We start from the raw sequence: 27,979 nt of genomic DNA on the forward strand, positions 1-27,979 counted from the left end.
GTTTATCTACAGCTACAGGAGAATCTTTCTCCAGTTTATTTCATGTAACTGGACTCATTTATTATGAGGGTTACTGAATTATCGTCCTTTCTCTCCACAGGCCTCATGTCTCTACTCTCCTGTTCAACAAAGACCAGACTCTCTCAGTTCAGGATTTCTAACAGTGTTTGAGTAAAAGTTAACAGATTATTAGAGCAATCACATACGAGGTGATGCGTTTTACCACAGAGAGCTTTATATAGTGTTTGTGTTGTATAAAATAGATTTATTAGTGACGTGTGTGTATCTAAGGTGAGGTTTTATTTAGTATTTAGTCTCCACATACTGAGGTGTTCAAGCAGTGCTGCAGTCCAGTCTGGGCTTCATGCTTTCTCTATTTTTAGAATTTACTCAAGGCCAATTAAAAAGGAACCACAGGCCGTATTTGGCCCTAGGGCCATAGTTTGGACACCCCTGCTCTAACTGGTTAACATAGAGGAAGTCATCCAGACCAAGGTTATAATAGTTTTGGATTTTTCATTAGTTTTTATTTTTACTTTATTTTTTTACTTTTTGTTTTAAATTTCAGTTTAATTTTTATTAGTTTTTCTTCTGGTTTGTTAGTTTAGTCTAGTTTTTATTTTGCAAAAATACTTTTTACATTTAAATTTAGTTTTTATTAGTTTTTCTTCTGGTTTGTTAGTTTAGTCTAGTTTTTATTTTGCAAAAATACTTTTTACATTTAAATTTAGTTTTTATTAGTTTTTCTTCTGGTTTGTTAGTTTAGTCTAGTTTTTATTTTGCAAAAATACTTTTTACATTTAAATTTAGTTTTTATTAGTTTTTCTTCTGGTTTGTTAGTTTAGTCTAGTTTTTATTTTGCAAAAATACTTTTTACATTTAAATTTAGTTTTTATTAGTTTTTCTTCTGGTTTGTTAGTTTAGTCTAGTTTTTATTTTGCAAAAATACTTTTTACATTTAAATTTAGTTTTTATTAGTTTTTCTTCTGGTTTGTTAGTTTAGTCTAGTTTTTATTTTGCAAAAATGCTTTTTACATTTAAATTTAGTTTTTATTAGTTTTTCTTCTGGTTTGTTAGTTTAGTCTAGTTTTTATTTTGCAAAAATGCTTTTTACATTTAAATTTAGTTTTTATTAGTTTCTGTTTTCAAACAACTCCAGACCCAAAATTCCCTCTGTTTAATCAAAATCAGGAGATTTTACTCTCCAGGCAGCTGAAAAGACTAAATTAAGGGGATTTTCTCTCTTATTTTATTGTATTTTAGTTTGTCAGCACAGAATGAACTCTCAGTTATTTATTTTGTAAAGCGTAGTTTTTATTTAGTTTCAGTCAACTCAAAGATTGATGATAACCTTGGTCCAGACTCACCAGCAGGGGGCGCCACCTCCTCACCCGTCACTGAGGGGAAAGGCTTAGTCCAGTATTTTCACTGAACCCTCCTGATGTTTAACAGGAAATTAACAGGAGCTCTCAGAGAAGGGTTTCAGCCCTGCGCTCTGTCTGTCAGGCTGCAGCCTACCTAGAGCTCACATGAGCGCCAGGCTGCCTGAGAGGAGTGCAGAGGGAAACAGAGCTCCTTGTGTGGATGTATGGTCCCATACATGCCAGCACATATGAACCACTGATCCGTACTCCAGCTGTCCCTGTCACGCGGCCCTAGGCGGGCATTTCCGGTCAAAGTTTAGTTTCGCTTTTAAAGCAGCAGTGACGCAGATTATTTTCTCCACCGAGCTTTCTCCTGCAGGTAAAGTACCGATTTAAACCGTTTTAGTTCTCATTAACATGCACCGATCTAGGTGTAGACCAGCTCTCTATCCAGACCCAGAACCCAGAGTTCACCGGAACCCCGGGATGACTGAGGCATGGTGGGTAAGGGTCTGGGATCCTCCGCCATGTTTGTTCACTTCTGTGGTCTCTGAGGGTCTGAGGAGGGAGTTTATCTGAGCTGAGGAGTCTTTGGGTCGTTGCTGCAGAGGAAATACCCCTCTGTTCCTGCTAGAGCAGGAGGAAGAGGAGGAGGAGGAGGAGGGTCAGCAGCAGACAGTCAGACCAAACTTTATATTCACAGCAGTGGTTTTTATTCTCAGAGCAGATTAAACATATTTAGAGAGACCAGCGGGAATCAAACAATATTTAAACATATTTAAACATCTGTGAAATCCTCATTTCTTCAGGAGTCTACAGCTGGGAATGGATGAACTATAAATAGAGGGACAGGTGGATTTTTAGGGTTTTAAATATTTTTAAAATCAATTATTTAACTTCAAATAACATCAAACTGAACCTCTGCACATTAATACTCAACAACATCTATAATCTATAATTAAATTTAATTATCTATATACAAATAAACTAGCATTTTTTCCTCCCTATTATTTTTATTAATTATCTATATAAAAATAAACTAGCATTTTTTCCTCCCTATTATTTTTATTAATTATCTATATAAAAATAAACTAGCATTTTTTCCTCCCTATTATTTTTATTGATTATCTATATAAAAATAAACTAGCATTTTTTCCTCCCCTATTATTTTTATTTATTATTTATATAAAAATTAACTAGCATTTTTACTCCCCTATTATTTTTATTTATTATTTATATAAAAATAAACTAGCATTTTTACTCCCCTATTATTTTTATTTATTATTTATATAAAAATTAACTAGCATTTTTACTCCCCTATTATTTTTATTTATTATTTATATAAAAATCAACTAGCATTTTTACTCCCCTATTATTTTTATTTATTATTTATATAAAAATTAACTAGCATTTTTTACTCCCCTATTATTTTTATTTATTATTTATATAAAAATTAACTAGCATTTTTACTCCCCTATTATCTTTATTTATTATCTATATAAAAATAAATTAGCATTCCCCCCCCATTATTTTTATTAATTATCTATATAAAAATAAACTAGCATTTTTCCTCCCCTATTATTTTTATTAATTATCTATATAAAAATAAACTAGCATTTTTCCCTCCCTATTATTTTTATTAATTATCTATATAAAAATAAACTAGCATTTTTCCCTCCCTATTATTTTTATTAATTATCTATATAAAAATAAACTAGCATTTTTCCCTCCCTATTATTTTTATTAATTATCTATATAAAAATAAACTAGCATTTTTCCCTCCCTATTATTTTTATTAATTATCTATATAAAAATAAACTAGCATTTTTCCTCCCCTATTATTTTTATTAATTATCTATATAAAAATAAACTAGCATTTTTCCTCCCCTATTATTTTTATTAATTATCTATATAAAAATAAACTAGCATTTTTCCCTCCCTATTATTTTTATTAATTATCTATATAAAAATAAACTAGCATTTTCCTCTATTATTTTTATTAATTATCTATATAAAAATAAACTAGCATTTTTACTCCCTATTATTTTTATTAATTATCTATATAAAAATAAACTAGCATTTTTACTCCCTATTATTTTTATTAATTATCTATATAAAAATAAACTAGCATTTTCCTTCCCTATTATTTTTATTAATTATCTATATAAAAATAAACTAGCATTTTACTCCCTATTATTTTTATTATTTATATAAAAATAAACTAGCATTTTTCCCTCCCTATTATTTTTATTAATTATCTATATAAAAATAAACTAGCATTTTTCCTCCCCTATTATTTTTATTAATTATCTATATAAAAATAAACTAGCATTTTTCCTCCCCTATTATTTTTATTTATTATTTATATAAAAATAAACTAGCATTTTTACTCCCCTATTATTTTTATTGATTATCTATATAAAATAAACTAGCATTTTTCCTCCCTATTATTTTTATTTATTATTTATATAAAAATTAACTAGCATTTTACTCCCTATTATTTTTATTTATTATTTATATAAAAATCAACTAGCATTTTTACTCCCCTATTATTTTTATTTATTATTTATATAAAAATTAACTAGCATTTTTACTCCCCTATTATTTTTATTTATTATTTATATAAAAATTAACTAGCATTTTTTACTCCCCTATTATTTTTATTTATTATTTATATAAAAATTAACTAGCATTTTTACTCCCCTATTATCTTTATTTATTATCTATATAAAAATAAATTAGCATTCCCCCCCCATTATTTTTATTAATTATCTATATAAAAATAAACTAGCATTTTTCCTCTCCTATTATTTTTATTGATTATCTATATAAAAATAAACTAGCATTTTTCCTCTCCTATTATTTTTATTAATTATCTATATAAAAATAAACTAGCATTTTTCCCTCCCTATTATTTTTATTAATTATCTATATAAAAATAAACTAGCATTTTTCCCTCCCTATTATTTTTATTAATTATCTATATAAAAATAAACTAGCATTTTTCCTCCCCTATTATTTTTATTAATTATCTATATAAAAATAAACTAGCATTTTCCTCCTATTATTTTTATTAATTATCTATATAAAAATAAACTATCATAATTCCCTCCCTATTATTTTTATTAATTATCTATATAAAAATAAACTAGCATTTTTCCTCCCCTATTATTTTTATTAATTATCTATATAAAAATAAACTAGCATTTTTCCTCCCCTATTATTTTTATTTATTATTTATATAAAAATAAACTAGCATTTTTACTCCCCTATTATTTTTATTTATTATTTATATAAAAAGTAACTAGCATTTTTACTCCCCTATTATTTTTATTTATTATTTATATAAAAATCAACTAGCATTTTTACTCCCCTATTATTTTTATTTATTATTTATATAAAAATTAACTAGCATTTTTACTCCCCTATTATTTTTATTTATTATTTATATAAAAATAAACTAGCATTTTTCCTCCCCTATTATTTTTATTTATTATTTATATAAAAATTAACTAGCATTTTTACTCCCCTATTATCTTTATTTATTATCTATATAAAAATAAATTAGCATTCCCCCCCCATTATTTTTATTAATTATCTATATAAAAATAAACTAGCATTTTTCCTCTCCTATTATTTTTATTGATTATCTATATAAAAATAAACTAGCATTTTTCCTCTCCTATTATTTTTATTGATTATCTATATAAAAATAAACTAGCATTTTTCCTCTCCTATTATTTTTATTAATTATCTATATAAAAATAAACTAGCATTTTTCCCTCCCTATTATTTTTATTAATTATCTATATAAAAATAAACTAGCATTTTTCCCTCCCTATTATTTTTATTAATTATCTATATAAAAATAAACTAGCATTTTTCCTCCCCTATTATTTTTATTAATTATCTATATAAAAATAAACTAGCATTTTTCCCTCCCTATTATTTTTATTAATTATCTATATAAAAATAAACTAGCATTTTTCCCTCCCTATTATTTTTATTAATTATCTATATAAAAATAAACTAGCATTTTTTCCTCCCCTATTATTTTTATCTATTATCTATATAAAAATAAACTAGCATTTTTTCCTCCCCTATTATTTTTATTAATTATCTATATAAAAATAAACTAGCATTTTTCCCTCCCCTATTATTTTTATCTATTATCTATATAAAAATAAACTAGCATTTTTCCTCCCCTATTATTTTTATTAATTATCTATATAAAAATAAACTAGCATTTTTCCCTCCCTATTATTTTTATTAATTATCTATATAAAAATAAACTAGCATTTTTCCTCCCCTATTATTTTTATTAATTATCTATATAAAAATAAACTAGCATTTTTCCTCCCCTATTATTTTTATTAATTATCTATATAAAAATAAACTAGCATTTTTCCCTCCCTATTATTTTTATTAATTATCTATATAAAAATAAACTAGCATTTTTCCCTCCCTATTATTTTTATTAATTATCTATATAAAAATAAACTAGCATTTTTCCCTCCCTATTATTTTTATTAATTATCTATATAAAAATAAACTAGCATTTTTCCTCCCCTATTATTTTTATTAATTATCTATATAAAAATAAACTAGCATTTTTCCCTCCCTATTATTTTTATTAATTATCTATATAAAAATAAACTAGCATTTTTCCTTCCCTATTATTTTTATTAATTATCTATATAAAAATAAACTAGCATTTTTCCCTCCCTATTATTTTTATTAATTATCTATATAAAAATAAACTAGCATTTTTCCTTCCCTATTATTTTTATTAATTATCTATATAAAAATAAACTAGCATTTTTCCTCCCCTATTATTTTTATTAATTATCTATATAAAAATAAACTAGCATTTTTCCCTCCCTATTATTTTTATTAATTATCTATATAAAAATAAACTAGCATTTTTCCCTCCCTATTATTTTAATTAATTATCTATATAAAAATAAACTAGCATTTTTTCCTCCCCTATTATTTTTATCTATTATCTATATAAAAATAAACTAGCATTTTTTCCTCTCCTATTATTTTTATTAATTATCCATATAAAAATAAACTAGCATTTTTCCTCCCCTATTATTTTTATCTATTATCTATATAAAAATAAACTAGCATTTTTCCTCCCCTATTATTTTTATTAATTATCTATATAAAAATAAACTAGCATTTTTCCTCCCCTATTATTTTTATTAATTATCTATATAAAAATAAACTAGCATTTTTCCTCCCCTATTATTTTTATTAATTATCTATATAAAAATAAACTAGCATTTTTCCTCTCCTATTATTTTTATTAATTATCTATATAAAAATAAACTAGCATTTTTCCTCCCCTATTATTTTTATTAATTATCTATATAAAAATAAACTAGCATTTTTCCTCCCCTATTATTTTTATTAATTATCTATATAAAAATAAACTAGCATTTTTCCTCCCCTATTATTTTTATCTATTATCTATATAAAAATAAACTAGCATTTTTCCTCTCCTATTATTTTTATTAATTATCCATATAAAAATAAACTAGCATTTTTTCCTCCCCTATTATTTTTATTAATTATCTATATAAAAATAAACTAGCATTTTTCCCTCCCTATTATTTTTATTAATTATCTATATAAAAATAAACTAGCATTTTTCCAACCCTATTATTTTTATTAATTATCTATATAAAAATAAACTAGCATTTTTCCTCACCTATTATTTTTATTAATTATCTATATAAAAATAAACTAGCATTTTTCCCTCCCTATTATTTTTATTAATTATCTATATAAAAATAAACTAGCATTTTTCCTCCCCTATTATTTTTATTAATTATCTATATAAAAATAAACTAGCATTTTTCCTCCCCTATTATTTTTATTAATTATCTATATAAAAATAAACTAGCATTTTTACTCCCCTATTATTTTTATTAATCTATCTATAAAAATAAACTAGCATTTTCCCTCCCTATTATTTTTATTAATTATCTATAAAAATAAACTAGCATTTTTCCTCCCCTATTATTTTTATTAATTATCTATATAAAAATAAACTAGCATTTTTCCTCCCCTATTATTTTTATTAATTATCTATATAAAAATAAACTAGCATTTTTCCTCCCCTATTATTTTTATCTATTATCTATATAAAAATAAACTAGCATTTTTCCTCTCCTATTATTTTTATTAATTATCCATATAAAAATAAACTAGCATTTTTTCCTCCCCTATTATTTTTATTAATTATCTATATAAAAATAAACTAGCATTTTTTCCTCCCCTATTATTTTTATTAATTATCTATATAAAAATAAACTAGCATTTTTCCCTCCCCTATTATTTTTATTAATTATCTATATAAAAATAAACTAGCATTTTTCCTCCCCTATTATTTTTATTAATTATCTATATAAAAATAAACTAGCATTTTTCCCTCCCTATTATTTTTATTAATTATCTATATAAAAATAAACTAGCATTTTTCCTCCCCTATTATTTTTATTAATTATCTATATAAAAATAAACTAGCATTTTCCTCCTATTATTTTTATTAATTATCTATATAAAAATAAACTAGCATTTTTCCCTCCCTATTATTTTTATTAATTATCTATATAAAAATAAACTAGCATTTTTCCTCCCCTATTATTTTTATTAATTATCTATATAAAAATAAACTAGCATTTTTCCTCTCCTATTATTTTTATTAATTATCTATATAAAAATAAACTAGCATTTTTCCTCCCCTATTATTTTTATTAATTATCTATATAAAAATAAACTAGCATTTTTCCTCTCCTATTATTTTTATTAATTATCTATATAAAAATAAACTAGCATTTTTTCCTCCCCTATTATTTTTATCTATTATCTATATAAAAATAAACTAGCATTTTTCCCTCCCCTATTATTTTTATTAATTATCTATATAAAAATAAACTAGCATTTTTCCTCCCCTATTATTTTTATCTATTATCTATATAAAAATAAACTAGCATTTTTCCTCCCCTATTATTTTTATCTATTATCTATATAAAAATAAACTAGCATTTTTTCCTCTCCTATTATTTTTATTAATTATCCATATAAAAATAAACTAGCATTTTTTCCTCCCCTATTATTTTTATTAATTATCTATATAAAAATAAACTAGCATTTTTCCTCCCCTATTATTTTTATCTATTATCTATATAAAAATAAACTAGCATTTTTCCTCCCCTATTATTTTTATCTATTATCTATATAAAAATAAACTAGCATTTTTTCCTCTCCTATTATTTTTATTAATTATCCATATAAAAATAAACTAGCATTTTTCCTCCCCTATTATTTTTATCTATTATCTATATAAAAATAAACTAGCATTTTTCCTCCCCTATTATTTTTATCTATTATCTATATAAAAATAAACTAGCATTTTTTCCTCCCCTATTATTTTTATTAATTATCTATATAAAAATAAACTAGCATTTTTCCTCCCCTATTATTTTTATTAATTATCTATATAAAAATAAACTAGCATTTTTCCTCCCCTATTATTTTTATCTATTATCTATATAAAAATAAACTAGCATTTTTCCTCTCCTATTTTTTTTATTAATTATCCATATAAAAATAAACTAGCATTTTTTCCTCCCCTATTATTTTTATTAATTATCTATATAAAAATAAACTAGCATTTTTTCCTCCCCTATTATTTTTATTAATTATCTATATAAAAATAAACTAGCATTTTCCCTCCCCTATTATTTTTATTAATTATCTATATAAAAATAAACTAGCATTTTTCCTCCCCTATTATTCATTCATTCATTCATTATTTATTTATTCAATCATTAGAATTTTTGAGGGACTTTAAACGTTCAAATCTCAGTTTGACTAGGAGAAGTCGCTGTTGTTTTTATTCAAAAGTCATAGAAATTATTTATCTTCTAATTTATTTATTCTAGTTGTCACAGCTGACTGGGTTTTTTTTTTTTGAATGAAGTTCTGGCTTTAAAAAAAACTAACTATAGACAGATAAGGAGCTGTGACTGTAGATTTATTTATTTATTCACCTTTTTAAAAACAACATTTCTGTAAATATGTAGGTTAGTTTCCATCTGCAGCTCCTGGTCAAACGTTCAATTTACCAAAAAGAAAAAGAAAATATTAGAAGAAAAGGTCTGGACTGTAGTGGCCTGGACTCTGTAGCGGTCTGGACTCTGTAGCGGTCTGGACTGTAGCGGTCTGGACTCTGTAGTGGTCTGGACTCTGTAGTGGTCTGGACTCTGTAGTGGTCTGGACTGTAGCGGTCTGGACTCTGTAGCGGTCTGGACTGTAGCGGTCTGGACTCTGTAGTGGTCTGGACTCTGTAGTGGTCTGGACTGTAGCGGTCTGGACTCTGTAGCGGTCTGGACTGTAGCGGTCTGGACTCTGTAGCGGTCTGGACTCTGTAGCGGTCTGGACTGTAGCGGTCTGGACTCTGTAGTGGTCTGGACTCTGTAGTGGTCTGGACTCTGTAGTGGTCTGGACTGTAGCGGTCTGGACTCTGTAGCGGTCTGGACTGTAGCGGTCTGGACTCTGTAGTGGTCTGGACTCTGTAGTGGTCTGGACTGTAGCGGTCTGGACTCTGTAGTGGTCTGGACTGTAGCGGTCTGGACTGTAGTGGTCTGGACTCTGTAGTGGTCTGGACTGTAGCGGTCTGGACTGTAGTGGTCTGGACTGTAGTGGTCTGGACTCTGTAGTGGTCTGGACTCTGTAGTGGTCTGGACTGTAGCGGTCTGGACTGTGGTCTGGACCCTGTAGCGGTCTGGACTCTGTAGCGGTCTGGACTCTGTAGCGGTCTGGACTGTAGCGGTCTGGACTCTGTAGCGGTCTGGACTCTGTAGCGGTCTGGACTCTGTAGCGGTCTGGACTCTGTAGCGGTCTGGACTGTAGTGGTCTGGACTGTAGCGGTCTGGACTCTGTAGCGGTCTGGACTGTAGTGGTCTGGACTGTAGCGGTCTGGACTCTGTAGTGGTCTGGACTCTGTAGTGGTCTGGACTCTGTAGCGGTCTGGACTCTGTAGCGGTCTGGACTGTAGCGGTCTGGACTCTGTAGTGGTCTGGACTGTAGCGGTCTGGACTGTAGTGGTCTGGACTGTAGCGGTCTGGACTCTGTAGTGGTCTGGACTGTAGCGGTCTGGACTCTGTAGTGGTCTGGACTGTAGCGGTCTGGACTGTAGTGGTCTGGACTGTAGCGGTCTGGACTCTGTAGTGGTCTGGACTCTGTAGTGGTCTGGACTCTGTAGCGGTCTGGACTCTGTAGTGGTCTGGACTGTAGCGGTCTGGACTCTGTAGTGGTCTGGACTGTAGTGGTCTGGACTGTAGTGGTCTGGACTCTGTAGCGGTCTGGACTCTGTAGCGGTCTGGACTGTAGCGGTCTGGACTCTGTAGTGGTCTGGACTCTGTAGTGGTCTGGACTCTGTAGTGGTCTGGACTGTAGCGGTCTGGACTCTGTAGCGGTCTGGACTGTAGCGGTCTGGACTCTGTAGTGGTCTGGACTCTGTAGTGGTCTGGACTGTAGCGGTCTGGACTCTGTAGTGGTCTGGACTGTAGCGGTCTGGACTGTAGTGGTCTGGACTCTGTAGTGGTCTGGACTGTAGCGGTCTGGACTGTAGTGGTCTGGACTGTAGTGGTCTGGACTCTGTAGTGGTCTGGACTCTGTAGTGGTCTGGACTGTAGCGGTCTGGACTGTGGTCTGGACCCTGTAGCGGTCTGGACTCTGTAGCGGTCTGGACTCTGTAGCGGTCTGGACTGTAGCGGTCTGGACTCTGTAGCGGTCTGGACTCTGTAGCGGTCTGGACTCTGTAGCGGTCTGGACTCTGTAGCGGTCTGGACTGTAGTGGTCTGGACTGTAGCGGTCTGGACTCTGTAGCGGTCTGGACTGTAGTGGTCTGGACTGTAGCGGTCTGGACTCTGTAGTGGTCTGGACTCTGTAGTGGTCTGGACTCTGTAGCGGTCTGGACTCTGTAGCGGTCTGGACTGTAGCGGTCTGGACTCTGTAGTGGTCTGGACTGTAGCGGTCTGGACTGTAGTGGTCTGGACTGTAGCGGTCTGGACTCTGTAGTGGTCTGGACTCTGTAGCGGTCTGGACTCTGTAGCGGTCTGGACTGTAGCGGTCTGGACTCTGTAGTGGTCTGGACTGTAGCGGTCTGGACTGTAGTGGTCTGGACTGTAGCGGTCTGGACTCTGTAGTGGTCTGGACTCTGTAGTGGTCTGGACTCTGTAGCGGTCTGGACTCTGTAGTGGTCTGGACTGTAGCGGTCTGGACTCTGTAGTGGTCTGGACTGTAGTGGTCTGGACTGTAGTGGTCTGGACTCTGTAGCGGTCTGGACTCTGTAGCGGTCTGGACTGTAGCGGTCTGGACTCTGTAGTGGTCTGGACTCTGTAGTGGTCTGGACTGTAGCGGTCTGGACTCTGTAGTGGTCTGGACTGTAGCGGTCTGGACTGTAGTGGTCTGGACTCTGTAGTGGTCTGGACTGTAGCGGTCTGGACTCTGTAGTGGTCTGGACTCTGTAGTGGTCTGGACTCTGTAGCGGTCTGGACTCTGTAGCGGTCTGGACTGTAGCGGTCTGGACTCTGTAGTGGTCTGGACTCTGTAGTGGTCTGGACTGTAGCGGTCTGGACTCTGTAGCGGTCTGGACTGTAGCGGTCTGGACTCTGTAGTGGTCTGGACTCTGTAGTGGTCTGGACTGTAGCGGTCTGGACTCTGTAGCGGTCTGGACTCTGTAGCGGTCTGGACTGTAGCGGTCTGGACTCTGTAGTGGTCTGGACTCTGTAGTGGTCTGGACTCTGTAGTGGTCTGGACTGTAGCGGTCTGGACTCTGTAGCGGTCTGGACTGTAGCGGTCTGGACTCTGTAGTGGTCTGGACTCTGTAGTGGTCTGGACTGTAGCGGTCTGGACTCTGTAGTGGTCTGGACTGTAGCGGTCTGGACTGTAGTGGTCTGGACTCTGTAGTGGTCTGGACTGTAGCGGTCTGGACTGTAGTGGTCTGGACTGTAGTGGTCTGGACTCTGTAGTGGTCTGGACTCTGTAGTGGTCTGGACTGTAGCGGTCTGGACTGTGGTCTGGACCCTGTAGCGGTCTGGACTCTGTAGCGGTCTGGACTCTGTAGCGGTCTGGACTGTAGCGGTCTGGACTCTGTAGCGGTCTGGACTCTGTAGCGGTCTGGACTCTGTAGCGGTCTGGACTCTGTAGTGGTCTGGACTGTAGCGGTCTGGACTCTGTAGCGGTCTGGACTGTAGTGGTCTGGACTGTAGCGGTCTGGACTCTGTAGTGGTCTGGACTCTGTAGTGGTCTGGACTCTGTAGCGGTCTGGACTCTGTAGCGGTCTGGACTGTAGCGGTCTGGACTCTGTAGTGGTCTGGACTGTAGCGGTCTGGACTGTAGTGGTCTGGACTGTAGCGGTCTGGACTCTGTAGTGGTCTGGACTCTGTAGCGGTCTGGACTCTGTAGCGGTCTGGACTGTAGCGGTCTGGACTCTGTAGTGGTCTGGACTGTAGCGGTCTGGACTGTAGTGGTCTGGACTGTAGCGGTCTGGACTCTGTAGTGGTCTGGACTCTGTAGTGGTCTGGACTCTGTAGCGGTCTGGACTCTGTAGTGGTCTGGACTGTAGCGGTCTGGACTCTGTAGTGGTCTGGACTGTAGTGGTCTGGACTGTAGTGGTCTGGACTCTGTAGCGGTCTGGACTCTGTAGCGGTCTGGACTGTAGCGGTCTGGACTCTGTAGTGGTCTGGACTCTGTAGTGGTCTGGACTCTGTAGTGGTCTGGACTGTAGCGGTCTGGACTCTGTAGCGGTCTGGACTGTAGCGGTCTGGACTCTGTAGTGGTCTGGACTCTGTAGTGGTCTGGACTGTAGCGGTCTGGACTCTGTAGTGGTCTGGACTGTAGCGGTCTGGACTGTAGTGGTCTGGACTCTGTAGTGGTCTGGACTGTAGCGGTCTGGACTGTAGTGGTCTGGACTGTAGTGGTCTGGACTCTGTAGTGGTCTGGACTCTGTAGTGGTCTGGACTGTAGCGGTCTGGACTGTGGTCTGGACCCTGTAGCGGTCTGGACTCTGTAGCGGTCTGGACTCTGTAGCGGTCTGGACTGTAGCGGTCTGGACTCTGTAGCGGTCTGGACTCTGTAGCGGTCTGGACTCTGTAGCGGTCTGGACTCTGTAGCGGTCTGGACTGTAGTGGTCTGGACTGTAGCGGTCTGGACTCTGTAGCGGTCTGGACTGTAGCGGTCTGGACTCTGTAGTGGTCTGGACTCTGTAGTGGTCTGGACTGTAGCGGTCTGGACTCTGTAGTGGTCTGGACTGTAGCGGTCTGGACTATAGTGGTCTGGACTCTGTAGTGGTCTGGACTGTAGCGGTCTGGACTGTAGTGGTCTGGACTGTAGTGGTCTGGACTCTGTAGTGGTCTGGACTCTGTAGTGGTCTGGACTGTAGCGGTCTGGACTGTGGTCTGGACCCTGTAGCGGTCTGGACTCTGTAGCGGTCTGGACTCTGTAGCGGTCTGGACTGTAGCGGTCTGGACTCTGTAGCGGTCTGGACTCTGTAGCGGTCTGGACTCTGTAGCGGTCTGGACTCTGTAGCGGTCTGGACTGTAGTGGTCTGGACTGTAGCGGTCTGGACTCTGTAGCGGTCTGGACTGTAGTGGTCTGGACTGTAGCGGTCTGGACTCTGTAGTGGTCTGGACTCTGTAGTGGTCTGGACTCTGTAGCGGTCTGGACTCTGTAGCGGTCTGGACTGTAGCGGTCTGGACTCTGTAGTGGTCTGGACTGTAGCGGTCTGGACTGTAGTGGTCTGGACTGTAGCGGTCTGGACTCTGTAGTGGTCTGGACTCTGTAGCGGTCTGGACTCTGTAGCGGTCTGGACTGTAGCGGTCTGGACTCTGTAGTGGTCTGGACTGTAGCGGTCTGGACTGTAGCGGTCTGGACTGTAGCGGTCTGGACTCTGTAGTGGTCTGGACTCTGTAGCGGTCTGGACTCTGTAGCGGTCTGGACTCTGTAGTGGTCTGGACTGTAGTGGTCTGGACTCTGTAGTGGTCTGGACTGTAGTGGTCTGGACTGTAGTGGTCTGGACTCTGTAGCGGTCTGGACTCTGTAGCGGTCTGGTCTGTAGCGGTCTGGACTCTGTAGTGGTCTGGACTCTGTAGTGGTCTGGACTCTGTAGCGGTCTGGACTGTAGTGGTCTGGACTGTAGCGGTCTGGACTGTAGCGGTCTGGACTCTGTAGTGGTCTGGACTCTGTAGTGGTCTGGACTCTGTAGCGGTCTGGACTGTAGTGGTCTGGACTGTAGCGGTCTGGACTGTAGTGGTCTGGACTCTGTAGTGGTCTGGACTGTAGCGGTCTGGACTGTAGTGGTCTGGACTGTAGTGGTCTGGACTCTGTAGTGGTCTGGACTCTGTAGTGGTCTGGACTGTAGCGGTCTGGACTGTGGTCTGGACCCTGTAGCGGTCTGGACTCTGTAGCGGTCTGGACTCTGTAGCGGTCTGGACTGTAGCGGTCTGGACTCTGTAGCGGTCTGGACTCTGTAGCGGTCTGGACTCTGTAGCGGTCTGGACTCTGTAGCGGTCTGGACTGTAGTGGTCTGGACTGGAGCGGTCTGCACTCTGGAGCGGTCTGGACTGTAGTGGTCTGGTCTGTAGCGGTCTGGACTCTGTAGTGGTCTGGACTCTGTAGCGGTCTGGACTCTGTAGCGGTCTGGACTCTGTAGCGGTCTGGACTGTAGCGGTCTGGACTCTGTAGTGGTCTGGACTGTAGCGGTCTGGACTGTAGTGGTCTGGACTCTCTCGCGGTCTGGACTCTGTAGAGGTCTGGACTCTGTAGCGGTCTGGACTCTGTAGCGGTCTGGACTGTAGCGGTCTGGACTCTGTAGTGGTCTGGACTGTAGCGGTCTGGACTGTAGTGGTCTGGACTGTAGCGGTCTGGACTCTGTAGTGGTCTGGACTCTGTAGTGGTCTGGACTCTGTAGCGGTCTGGACTCTGTAGTGGTCTGGACTGTAGCGGTCTGGACTCTGTAGTGGTCTGGACTGTAGTGGTCTGGACTGTAGTGGTCTGGACTCTGTAGCGGTCTGGACTCTGTAGCGGTCTGGACTGTAGCGGTCTGGACTCTGTAGTGGTCTGGACTCTGTAGTGGTCTGGACTGTAGCGGTCTGGACTCTGTAGTGGTCTGGACTGTAGCGGTCTGGACTGTAGCGGTCTGGACTCTGTAGCGGTCTGGACTGTAGCGGTCTGGACTCTGTAGTGGTCTGGACTCTGTAGTGGTCTGGACTCTGTAGCGGTCTGGACTCTGTAGCGGTCTGGACTGTAGCGGTCTGGACTCTGTAGTGGTCTGGACTGTAGTGGTCTGGACTGTAGTGGTCTGGACTCTGTAGTGGTCTGGACTGTAGTGGTCTGGACTGTAGCGGTCTGGACTCTGTAGTGGTCTGGACTCTGTAGTGGTCTGGACTGTAGCGGTCTGGACTCTGTAGTGGTCTGGACTCTGTAGTGGTCTGGACTGTAGTGGTCTGGACTGTAGCGGTCTGGACTCTGTAGCGGTCTGGACTGTAGTGGTCTGGACTGTAGCGGTCTGGACTGTAGCGGTCTGGACTGTGGTCTGGACTGTAGTGGTCTGGACTCTGTAGCGGTCTGGACTGTAGCGGTCTGGACTCTGTAGTGGTCTGGACTGTAGCGGTCTGGACTGTAGTGGTCTGGACTGTAGCGGTCTGGACTCTGTAGTGGTCTGGACTCTGTAGTGGTCTGGACTCTGTAGCGGTCTGGACTCTGTAGTGGTCTGGACTGTAGCGGTCTGGACTCTGTAGTGGTCTGGACTGTAGTGGTCTGGACTGTAGTGGTCTGGACTCTGTAGAGGTCTCGACTCTCTAGCGCTCTGGTCTGTAGCGGTCTGGACTCTGTAGTGGTCTGGACTCTGTAGTGGTCTGGACTGTAGCGGTCTGGACTCTGTAGTGGTCTGGACTGTAGCGGTCTGGACTGTAGCGGTCTGGACTCTGTAGTGGTCTGGACTGTAGCGGTCTGGACTCTGTAGTGGTCTGGACTCTGTAGTGGTCTGGACTCTGTAGCGGTCTGGACTCTGTAGCGGTCTGGACTGTAGCGGTCTGGACTCTGTAGTGGTCTGGACTGTAGTGGTCTGGACTGTAGTGGTCTGGACTCTGTAGTGGTCTGGACTGTAGTGGTCTGGACTGTAGTGGTCTGGACTCTGTAGTGGTCTGGACTGTAGTGGTCTGGACTGTAGCGGTCTGGACTGTAGCGGTCTGGACTCTGTAGCGGTCTGGACTGTAGCGGTCTGGACTCTGTAGTGGTCTGGACTGTAGCGGTCTGGACTGTAGTGGTCTGGACTCTGTAGTGGTCTGGACTCTGTAGCGGTCTGGACTGTAGCGGTCTGGACTCTGTAGCGGTCTGGACTGTAGCGGTCTGGACTCTGTAGTGGTCTGGACTGTAGTGGTCTGGACTGTAGCGGTCTGGACTCTGTAGCGGTCTGGACTGTAGCGGTCTGGACTCTGTAGTGGTCTGGACTGTAGCGGTCTGGACTGTAGCGGTCTGGACTCTGTAGTGGTCTGGACTGTAGCGGTCTGGACTCTGTAGTGGTCTGGACTCTGTAGTGGTCTGGACTCTGTAGCGGTCTGGACTCTGTAGTCCGGACTGTAGAGGTCTGGACTCTGTAGTGGTCTGGACTGTAGTGGTCTGGACTGTAGTGGTCTGGACTCTGTAGTGGTCTGGACTGTAGTGGTCTGGACTGTAGCGGTCTGGACTCTGTAGCGGTCTGGACTCTGTAGTGGTCTGGACTCTGTAGTGGTCTGGACTGTAGTGGTCTGGACTGTAGCGGTCTGGACTCTGTAGTGGTCTGGACTGTAGCGGTCTGGACTCTGTAGTGGTCTGGACTGTAGTGGTCTGGACTGTAGCGGTCTGGACTCTGTAGCGGTCTGGACTGTAGTGGTCTGGACTGTAGAGGTCTGGACTCTGGTCTGGACTCTGTATCTGGACTGTAGTCTGGACTCTGTAGTGGTCTGGACTGTAGTGGTCTGGACTGTAGTGGTCTGGACTGTAGTGGTCTGGACTGTGGTCTGGACTGTAGTGGTCTGGACTCTGTAGCGGTCTGGACTGTAGCGGTCTGGACTCTGTAGTGGTCTGGACTGTAGCGGTCTGGACTGTAGTGGTCTGGACTCTGTAGTGGTCTGGACTGTAGCGGTCTGGACTCTGTAGTGGTCTGGACTCTGTAGTGGTCTGGACTGTAGTGGTCTGGACTGTAGCGGTCTGGACTGTAGCGGTCTGGACTCTGTAGCGGTCTGGACTGTAGCGGTCTGGACTCTGTAGTGGTCTGGACTGTAGCGGTCTGGACTGTAGTGGTCTGGACTGTAGCGGTCTGGACTCTGTAGCGGTCTGGACTGTAGTGGTCTGGACTGTAGCGGTCTGGACTGTAGCGGTCTGGACTCTGTAGCGGTCTGGACTGTAGCGGTCTGGACTCTGTAGTGGTCTGGACTGTAGCGGTCTGGACTGTAGTGGTCTGGACTGTAGCGGTCTGGACTGTAGCGGTCTGGACTCTGTAGCGGTCTGGACTGTAGCGGTCTGGACTCTGTAGTGGTCTGGACTGTAGTGGTCTGGACTGTAGTGGTCTGGACTGTAGTGGTCTGGACTGTGGTCTGGACTGTAGTGGTCTGGACTCTGTAGCGGTCTGGACTGTAGCGGTCTGGACTCTGTAGTGGTCTGGACTGTAGCGGTCTGGACTGTAGTGGTCTGGACTGTAGCGGTCTGGACTCTGTAGTGGTCTGGACTGTAGCGGTCTGGACTGTAGTGGTCTGGACTCTGATTAAATCCTATTCATCCAGGTTAAAAATGCTCTGAACTGAAATAAAGTGAGGCGTCTCTCCAGGTTAGACCTGTGGCCGTCAGAGTGCTCCATCTAGTGGCCTGATGGTTGAACTACAGCAGCAGGTCTCTGCCTGAGTCTGCTCTGAAACATCCAGGCTGTAGATTTTCTGGCTGCAGAGCTGAAATAACAGGATTAGCTGTAATGTTCAGGTCTCTCTCTGCAGATAAAGAGTGTGAGCAGAACCAGCAGCATGGACCAGCGAGAGGACAAAGAGAGGGAAGGAGCTCAGAGGTAAGAGAAGGTTTTCACTTATTCATTTATTTATTGTGAGTTTTGGCCCTTTATTTCTGCTGTAGAGGCACTAAGCCTGCGTGAAGCAGGGATGGGAACTCAGGTTTGAGACTCAGTCCTGAGTCTCACTAAGGTCCAGGATTTAGAGCCGCCCTTCAGAAGTGGAAATACTCAGGTTTGTGGCTGCAGTGAAGTCCTCTGTGTTTAATATCAGTGGGCTCAGATCTACTGATTATGTCACCAAATCAATCCCTCCCAACAACACGTCACGGTTGTAACCCCCGTGAATACAGGGGCTGTTGTTACGGCGATAACTGGAGAGTTTTAACTCAGAGAAGTGTTTTTGGGTCTGTTAGCATCTTAGCTGGACTTTAGCCCCGCCCTCTCAACAGGTGAGATTTATGAGCTGCTGTAGTTCTTCATCAGGCATTTCTAAGTAATCCTTCCTTCATAGAAAGTCCACATGACTTTATCCTGAGGTGCAGAACTGTACTGAAAGGCGCTGCGGCGATGTCCAATGAAACACATCCTTCTACTTAGCGAGCACCTACGGCGAACGTAACGCTTGTTTAAAGGTCAAAGGTCACCACAGGTCACACATGATTACAGACGCTGAGCCAGAGCGGGGCGGAACGGGCTACGAAAGCAAACAGGAGAGCCTCATGAACTGATCTCTAGCGTTAAGACCGGTCCAAAGACCGGTTCATGCTGCATTTTCACCGATCCAGGACTCGGCGTACCGATGCACTCAGACCGCTGAGGTCAAGATCAGGTAACCGATCCATATCGGATTATCTTTCCACCACTAGTCTTAATAATTCCTCCATGCTCTGATAGATAGTTCATGTTCATCTCCTACCTTTAAATGATGCCCTTCTGTCCTGGACCACATAACCGACTGTGTTTCCAGGACTGAGTCGATGACGGGACACTAGACGGTACCACAGAGAATACTTCCTGTCCCTGTCCTTGGTCCTGACTGATAGACCTTCCTGTTGAAGGTCGAATCCTTAATCCAGCCTTTGCTGTGCCTTATTGCCTCTTCATTCAGACTGTTCACACTCCTGCTCTGTCACTTCCTGTTCTGTTGTCGACTTCCTCAGTCGTCTGTAGTGTCCTCTGCTGTTGTTTAGCAGATACTTCCTTGTACATGGCGAACCACAAAACAGCCGCTGTTAAGAATGGCCGTTCATTGTCCTGCATGTGTCCCAGGGTTTCTGGGTTCATGGGTCAGTGCTGTGGTCTAACTCTCCAGGATTCTTCCACAGAGTCGAGCGGGAGACCTCAGATGTTCCCAGTGGTCCGTCGGCCCAGCAGCATCAAGCAGAACTGGACTCCATATTCATGGTGTGTACATCTACAACAATAGTCTCCATGTCCATGATCTCAGAGCTCTACATCACTGAGGGAGGGACTGAAGAGGTCAACCAGGAACACGAGGTCGGGCAGATTGAAGCAACATCCAGGAAACCACACAGACCAGAGACTACCATCAGACAGGAGGACATCTTTAAAGCTATAGCTGGTGGAGATGAACCAATCAGGACAGTGATGACGAAGGGCGTGGCTGGCATTGGGAAAACAGTCTTAACACAGAAGTTCACTCTGGACTGGGCTGAAGGCAAAGCCAACCAGGACATCCAGTTCACATTTCCATTCACTTTCAGAGAGCTGAATGTGCTGAAAGAGAAAGAGTTCAGCTTGGTGGAGCTCCTTCATCACTTCTTTACTGAAACCAAAGAAGCAGGACTCTGCAGGTTTGAGGACTTCCAGGTGGTCTTCATCTTTGACGGTCTGGATGAGTGTCGGCTTCCTCTGGACTTCACCAACAATGAGATCCTGACTGATGTTAGCCAGTCCACCTCGGTGGATGTGCTGCTGACTAACCTCATCAGAGGAAACCTGCTTCCATCTGCTCGCCTCTGGATAACCACACGACCTGCAGCAGCCAATCAGATCCCTCCTGGGTGTGTTGACATGGTGACAGAAGTCCGAGGGTTTACTGATGCCCAGGAGGAGGAGTACTTCAGGAAGAGATTCAGAGATGAGAGGCAGGCCAGCAGAATCATCTCCCACATCAAGACCTCCAGAAGCCTCCAGATCATGTGCCACATCCCGGTCTTCTGCTGGATCACTGCTACAGTTCTGGAGGATCTGCTGAACACTGATGATGAAGGGGAGCTACCAAAGACCCTGACTGAGATGTTCATCCACTTCCTGGTGGTTCAGACCAAACTGAAGAACATCAAGTATGATGGAGGAGCTGAGACTGATCCAAACTGGAGTCCAGAGAGCATGAAGATGATCCGGTCTCTGGGTAAGCTGGCTTTTGAGCAGCTGCAGAAAGGAAACCTGATCTTCTATGAACCAGACCTGATGGAGTGTGGCATCGATATCAGAGAAGCCTCCTGGTACTCAGGAGTGTTCACACAGGTCTTCATAGAGGAGAAAGGACTGTTTCAGGACCAGGTTTATTGTTTCGTCCATCTGAGCTTTCAGGAGTTTCTGGCTGCTCTTCATGTCCATCTGACCTTCACCAACTCTGGAGTCAATCTGCTGTCAGAAGAACCATCAACCTCCCAGACACAGTTCTACCAAACAGCCGTGGACCAGGCCCTGCAGAGTCCAAATGGACACCTGGACCTGTTCCTCCGCTTCCTCCTGGGTCTTTCACTGCAGACCAACCAGGATCTTCTGAGAGGTCTGCGGATGCAGACAGGAAGTAGCTCAGAGACTGATCAGGACAACGTGGAGTACATCAGGGAGAAGATTGAAGAGAGCCTCAGTCCAGAAAAAAGCATCAATCTTCTTCACTGCCTGAACGAGCTGAAGGACCATTCTCTGGTGGACCAGATCCAGCAGTACCTTGGTTCAGGAAAACTTCATCGACAGAAACTGTCTCCTGGTCAGTGGTCAGCTCTGGTCTTCATCTTGCTCTCATCAGAGAAAGATCTGGATGTCTTTGACCTGAGGAAGTACTATGCTTCTGAGGAGGCTCTCCTGAGGCTGCTGCCAGTGGTCAGAGCCTCCAAGAAAGCTGTGTATGTAAAACGTAATCATTAATACTTTCTAAGCCTGTCACTGTCTGAATAAATAACTGTTAACTAGCTTTCTTACTGCTGTCTCTCCAGGCTGAGTGGATGTAATCTCTCAGAAGAAAGCTGTAAAGCTCTGTCATCAGTCATCAGCTCCCAGTCCTCCAATCTGAGGGAGCTGGACCTGAGTAACAACGACCTGCAGGACTCAGGAGTGGAGATCTTGTCTGAGGGACTGGGGAGTCCAAACTGTTTACTGGAAACCCTCAGGTCAGAGCCCCACTCTTGGTGTTTCTTCTTCTCTTGTGGGTCTTTTCTTATTCAAACATGATCCGCTATGTTTGTTGTTCGGTGTCTTTTTTAGGCTGTCAGGCTGTCTGATCAGTGATGATGCGTGTTCCTTTCTGGCGGCAACTCTGACGTCCAACCCCTCCCACCTGAGAGAACTAGATCTGAGCTACAACCACCTGAGTGAATCAGGAGTGGAGCAGCTGTCACAGAAACGAGAGGATCCACGCTGGAGACTGGACACTCTCAGGTATGTAGAGGCCTGCTGCAATCAGGAACATCAGTCTGGTTAGAAAATAAGCGCTGAAGAACTTAGAGTAAACGCCACTGCAGCTTCTCTCACCTTTCTGAGTCCAGTAACCCGTGACTTACCAACCACTGACTGGGTGACAAGGTTGACTTGCTCCACCTGATAATGAGCCTTAAATGACTGAATGAATGCATGATTGTAAGTCAAGCCCACTGAGTAGCACTCAGGCATGATGGGGGAGGCTCTTCCTGAGTCTCAGGATGTGTGGCCTGCCGTCGGCAAACAATCCATTGCTGAGGTGGATCACCCTCGCTGGAAAGACCAGACTCCATCTTCAGCATATCAGCAGGTCAACCCAGACATCCCTCTTCCCCGAAACGTTTTCCAGTTCCTCCTGAGGGATTCCCAGGCATTCCCAGGCCAGATGGAATACATAGTCCCTCCAGCGAGTTCTGGGTCTGCCTCAGGGTCTTCTCCCATGCCCAGAAGTCCTGTCCTGTGTCGTGTTACGTAGGATATCAGCTGGCTAAGATCTGAAAGAGTTTAACTTGATGTGTCTGAACCCTCTTCTCCATCCAGGTTGGAGCCTGCTGGAGTCCAGTGGTTGAGACCAGGTCTAAGGAAATGTAAGTGTGTTTTAATCTGATTCATGATGATAAAGTGGATCAGTAATAGTCGTACTTAAAGCCTAGGCATTCAGACTAATCAGTGACCAAAATATGAGTGTGTAACTGCTGCTGATCTCTTCATCAGATTCTTGTGAACTCCAGCTCGACCCAAACACCATGTACAGACAGATCCAACTGTCCGACAACAACAGGAAGATGACCTATGTGGAGGAGGACCAGCCGTATCCTGATCATCCAGACAGGTTTGAGGAGTGGCGTCAGGTGCTGTGTAGAGATGGTCTGACTGGTCGCTGTTACTGGGAGGCGGACTGCCTCGGATACGTGGATGTGTCGGTGAGTTACAGAGGAATCAGCAGGAGAGGAAACAGAGACGACTGTTCGTTTGGAAGGAACGATCAGTCCTGGAGTCTCCACTGCACCAGTGATGGTCGCTTTTGTGTGTGGCACAACAACAAAGGAACCATCTCCTACTCCTCCGCCTCCCTGGCCTCATCCGCCCCCTTCCACTCCTTAGGCCCGGTCTCTAACAGAGTAGCCGTGTATGTGGACCATCCTGCTGGCATCTTGTCCTTCTACATCGTCTCCTCTGACACACTGGTCCACATCCACACCTTCAACACCACATTCACTGAGCCGGTCTATCCTGGGTTTAGTTTTGGGTTCAGTCTTCCTGGTTCATCAATGTCTCTGTGTTCCCTGTAGGAGGACCGTCCCAAAGCTAAGCAGGACAGCCAACTGTATGTAAAGACTGACCACACGTTTCCACCTTCTTCTAGAAGCTCAGACTCAGACTGGAGGGGGCACAGAGTCCTGGAGTGATGGGGGGTGGGGGGCACAGAGTCCTGGAGTGATGGGGGGCACAGAGTCCTGGAGTGATGGGGGGGTGGACGGGGGCACAGAGTCCTGGAGTGATGGGGGGGCGGTGGGGGGCACAGAGTCCTGGAGTGATGGGGGTGGGGGCACAGAGTCCTGGAGTGATGGGGGCACAGAGTCCTGGAGTGATGGGGTGGACGGGGCACAGAGTCCTGGAGTGATGGGGGGGAGGTGGGGGGCACAGAGTCCTGGAGTGATGGGGGGGCGGACCGGGGCACAGAGTCCTGGAGTGATGGGGGGGAGGTGGGGGGCACAGAGTCCTGGAGTGATGGGGGGGCGGACGGGGGCACAGAGTCCTGGAGTGATGGGGGGGAGGTGGGGGGCACAGAGTCCTGGAGTGATGGGGGGGCAGACGGGGGCACAGAGTCCTGGAGTGATGGGGGGTGGGGGGCACAGAGTCCTGGAGTGATGGGGGGGCAGACGGGGGCACAGAGTCCTGGAGTGATGGGGGGGCAGACGGGGGCACAGAGTCCTGGAGTGATGGGGGGGCAGACGGGGGCACAGAGTCCTGGAGTGATGGCTGGAGTCTGGAGATGTAGAACGTAGATTTGATGGATCTGAGCAGTGATGGAGTAGCCGTCATCCAGAGAAAGTCTAAATATTCACAGCAGTGCCTTGGACGCCACAAAAACACGTTCTTTCTTCTTCCGGCTCTGCTGCATGGCGGATGTTTGTCTGTTGGCGAATGAACAGAACTAAAGTATGTCTGGATGTCGTCAGCGTAGCGGTGGAAGCTCAGACTGTAGTGGCAGCGATCTGACTGAGGCGGAGCCTGTCGATAACGGAGGTCAGGTGGAGACCGCTTCCTGTCGGAGGTTGACCTGAAGGTTTCAGACGGTTGAGGAGGAGTGTGAGGGAGACTGTGTCGGAGGCTGAGGGTTGATTTGCAAAGTTGAAGCTAATCAGTGTACTTACTGTCACAGATGAAGAAATTCAGTGGTGTTTTGTATGAATGTGATATTCCTGTCTTTATTATTTCTAATATTAAATTACTGAGAGTGTAAATCAGGATTCTGAGTCTTAGTGAGAGGAATATGGATGCTTTTATGTTAGAAATATTCAACTAAAATTACATCCTGCATCCAAAGCTGAGGTCCTGGTGTGTTCCTGTTTATAAAACCATCAGAGAGTTGGACTCCAGAGACTCCTGCTGAACTGAGGTCAATGTTAGGACAATGGTTCCCAACCAGGGGTCCGGGTACCCCTAAGGAGCGCCAAAGATCTGGGGGGGCACACCCTGTCTCCTATGGCTGTAGACGTGCATACAGTTGTTTTATTTTTATTTTTGCTTCTTTTGTTTAATCACGGTTAGACTCCTGAACTACAAGAGCACGTTAAAGCCAGCCTAAAATATTAAAAAAATAAATAAGAAAGGATAATCTGGGACTTTTTGAACTAAGAAGTCACATTTTTGTAGGATTATTGTATATTATAAAGTTAAATATTTACAGGAAAACAAACTTAAAATTTCAGGGTTTTAAAAAAATGAAAATGACAGAAGAAAAACCCTGAAAATTCTTGAGTTTTGACATTAGAAAATAAAATTTAAACAACATCGTAAAGTCAAAAATGTACAAGAACCTGGAATAACCCGGGTTCAGACCAGTTCTCTCTGATTTATCACCAGAATGACAGAGTTTATTTACCCGGCCACAAACAGACCTACGCCCTGTGACGGGAGGTGACTGTCCGACTGTGTCCATGATGGTCGTCATGTGGTGGAGCAGCAGCCAATCACGTGGCAGAACACGAGCTAACAGAGTAGACCTAGGATGAGTGAAACCAGACTGAAAACACTGGTTTTATTTAGGATTTTTTTACTTCATAATCTCAGAAATTCTACATTTTTGTTAATGTACCTTTAAAACATTTTAATTGAAACATTTGTTTTTATTTTTTCTGATAAATTACTGACTTTTGAAACTGAAGAATTTCAGGGTTATTTTCTTTAAAATGAACATATAATCTTCCTTTTCTTTAATGTGGCGCTGATACACCGTCATTATAGTGGTCAATTCATCAGTGTTTGAGTAACAGCGCATGGGGGGGCGGGGCCTAAGGACAAAGGTTGGTAAACCCTCTGACCCTTGACCTGTTGGAAGTCTGTTATCATCTAAACCCAACAACACCAGCAGCTGGACTCAGACTTTTTACCACGCGTTTTAGGCCAAAATACTCCAAATATGGTCGCTTGGATTCTGGGTCCAGTCCTGACCTCTGACCTCGTCAGCTCACTTATTCATTGATTAAATCTGTTCCTGCTGTAGATCATCCTGTTGTTGTAATTTCCTCTCACTGACTCAGAGTTTGGTTGTTAACGTTAGTCTACTCTGCTCTAATGTTTCTCTATTACCACCTGATTCCTCTTTAATAAAAACCACAGCTGAAGCCTCCCTCCTGTTTTTATGTCGGTATTTTTCTGTCATATTTAGGGGGAAATGTTGATCCACACCTTCACAGAAATATATGAGAAAGACAGTCACAATCATGTGTTTAAGGCAAAAGGATGACTTAAAATTTGAAATGGTGCACCTAAAATATCTAAATGTGAGATAAAGGTCGAAATAAGGAGTTGAAAAGGTCAAACTATTAGATAAAAAGCCAAAATTATACATTGAAAAGGTCAAACAATTAGATAATAAATCGAAATTATACACCGTAAAGGTCAAACTATGAGTTAAAAACAAATAAAATAAATTGACGGCGAAAAAATGAAACAAAAAGTCAGAATAATACATTGAAAATGGGCAAAATATGAAAAAGAAGTCAAAATAATGAATGTAAAAGGTTAAAATATGAAATAAAAGTCTAAATAATGAATGTAAAAGGTTAAAATATGAAATAAAAGTCCAAATAATGAATGTAAAAGGTTAAAATATGAAATAAAAGTCCAAATTATGAATGTAAAAGGTTAAAATGTGAAATAAAAGTCTAAATAATGAATGTAAAAGGTTAAAATATGAAATAAAAGTCCAAATAATGAATGTAAAAGGTTAAAATATGAAATAAAAGTCCAAATAATTAATGTAAAAGGTTAAAATATGAAATAAAAGTCCAAATTATTAATGTAAAAAGTTAAAATATGAAATAAAAGTCTAAATAATGAATGTAAAAGATTAAAATATGAAATAAAAGTCCAAATAATGAATGTAAAAGGTTAAAATATGAAATAAAAGTCCAAATAATGAATGTAAAAGGTTAAAATATGAAATAAAAGTCCAAATAATTAATGTAAAAGGTTAAAATATGAAATAGAAGTCAAAATAATTAATGTAAAAGGTTAAAATATGAAATAAAAGTCCAAATAATTAATGTAAAAAGTTAAAATATGAAATAAAAGTCCAAATAATGAATGTAAAGGTTAAAATATGAAATAAAAGTCCAAATAATGAATGTAAAAGGTTAAAATATGAAATAAAAGTCCAAATAATGAATGTAAAAGGTTACAATATGAAATAAAAGTCTAAATAATGAATGCAAAAGGTTAAAATATGAAATAAAAGTCCAAATAATGAATGTAAAAGGTTTAAATATGAAATAAAAGTCCAAATAATGAATGTAAAAGGTTAAAATATGAAATAAAAGTCCAAATAATTAATGTAAAAGGTTAAAATATGAAATAAAAGTCTAAATAATGAATGTAAAAGGTTAAAATATGAAATAAAAGTCCAAATAATTAATGTAAAAGGTTAAAATATGAAATAAAAGTCCAAATAATGAATATAAAAGGTTAAAATATGAAATAAAAGTCTAAATAATTAATGTAAAAGGTTAAAATATGAAATAAAAGTCCAAATAATTAATGTAAAAGGTTAAAATATGAAATAAAAGTCCAAATAATTAATGTAAAAGGTTAAAATATGAAATAAAAGTCCAAATAATTAATGTAAAAGGTTAAAATATGAAATAAAAGTCTAAATAATGAATGTAAAAGGTTAAGATATGAAATAAAAGTCAGAATAATTAATGTAAAAGGTTAAAATATGAAATAAAAGTCTAAATAATGAATGTAAAAGGCTAAAATATGAAATAAAAGTCTAAATAATGAATGTAAAAGGTTACAATATGAAATAAAAGTCTAAATAATGAATGTAAAAGGCTAAAATATGAAATAAAAGTCTAAATAATGAATGTAAAAGGCTAAAATGTGAAATGAAAGTCTAAATAATGAATGTAAAAGGCTAAAATGTGAAATAAAAGTCTAAATAATGAATGTAAAAGGCTAAAATGTGAAATAAAAGTCTAAATAATGAATGTAAAAGGCTAAAATGTGAAATAAAAGTCTAAATAATGAATGTAAAAGGCTAAAATGTGAAATAAAAGTCTAAATAATGAATGTAAAAGGCTAAAATATGAAATAAAAGTCTAAATAATGAATGTAAAAGGCTAAAATGTGAAATAAAAGTCTAAATAATGAATGTAAAAGG

The 27,979-nt window shown here is 40.5% G+C and overlaps 1 protein-coding gene and 1 long non-coding RNA gene across 2 annotated transcripts; both read left to right on the top strand.

Annotated features, from left to right (window-relative positions):
* Positions 1–1,508: 1,508 nt before the first annotated feature.
* Positions 1,509–19,824, top strand: LOC121506090. Its single transcript, XR_005991609.1, has 3 exons — positions 1,509–1,743; positions 18,410–18,477; positions 19,746–19,824. It is a non-coding gene; the product is annotated as an uncharacterized LOC121506090 (long non-coding RNA).
* A 27-nt stretch (positions 19,825–19,851) lies between these two features.
* Positions 19,852–23,488, top strand: LOC121505983 (NLR family CARD domain-containing protein 3-like). The gene is made up of 5 exons (XM_041781443.1): positions 19,852–21,518; positions 21,609–21,782; positions 21,877–22,050; positions 22,630–22,676; positions 22,804–23,488. The coding sequence occupies exons 1-5, from the start codon at positions 19,852–19,854 to the stop codon at positions 23,379–23,381; spliced, it is 2,640 nt and encodes an 879-aa protein (XP_041637377.1). The 3' UTR covers positions 23,382–23,488.
* The last annotated feature ends 4,491 nt before the right edge of the window (positions 23,489–27,979 follow it).

This window comes from Cheilinus undulatus, linkage group 24, assembly GCF_018320785.1.
Source record: "Cheilinus undulatus linkage group 24, ASM1832078v1, whole genome shotgun sequence".
In the NCBI taxonomy this organism is placed as follows: domain Eukaryota; kingdom Metazoa; phylum Chordata; class Actinopteri; order Labriformes; family Labridae; genus Cheilinus; species Cheilinus undulatus.

Excerpts from the sequence above, each read along its gene's own strand:
- LOC121505983 (XM_041781443.1), top strand. The coding sequence starts at position 19,852 with ATGTCCATGATCTCAGAGCTCTACATCACTGAGGGAGGGACTGAAGAG. Across the intron at positions 21,519-21,608 it reads AGAGCCTCCAAGAAAGCTGT|GCTGAGTGGATGTAATCTCT; the intron begins GTATGTAAAACG and ends CTGTCTCTCCAG. Across the intron at positions 22,051-22,629 it reads TGGAGACTGGACACTCTCAG|GTTGGAGCCTGCTGGAGTCC; the intron begins GTATGTAGAGGC and ends TTCTCCATCCAG.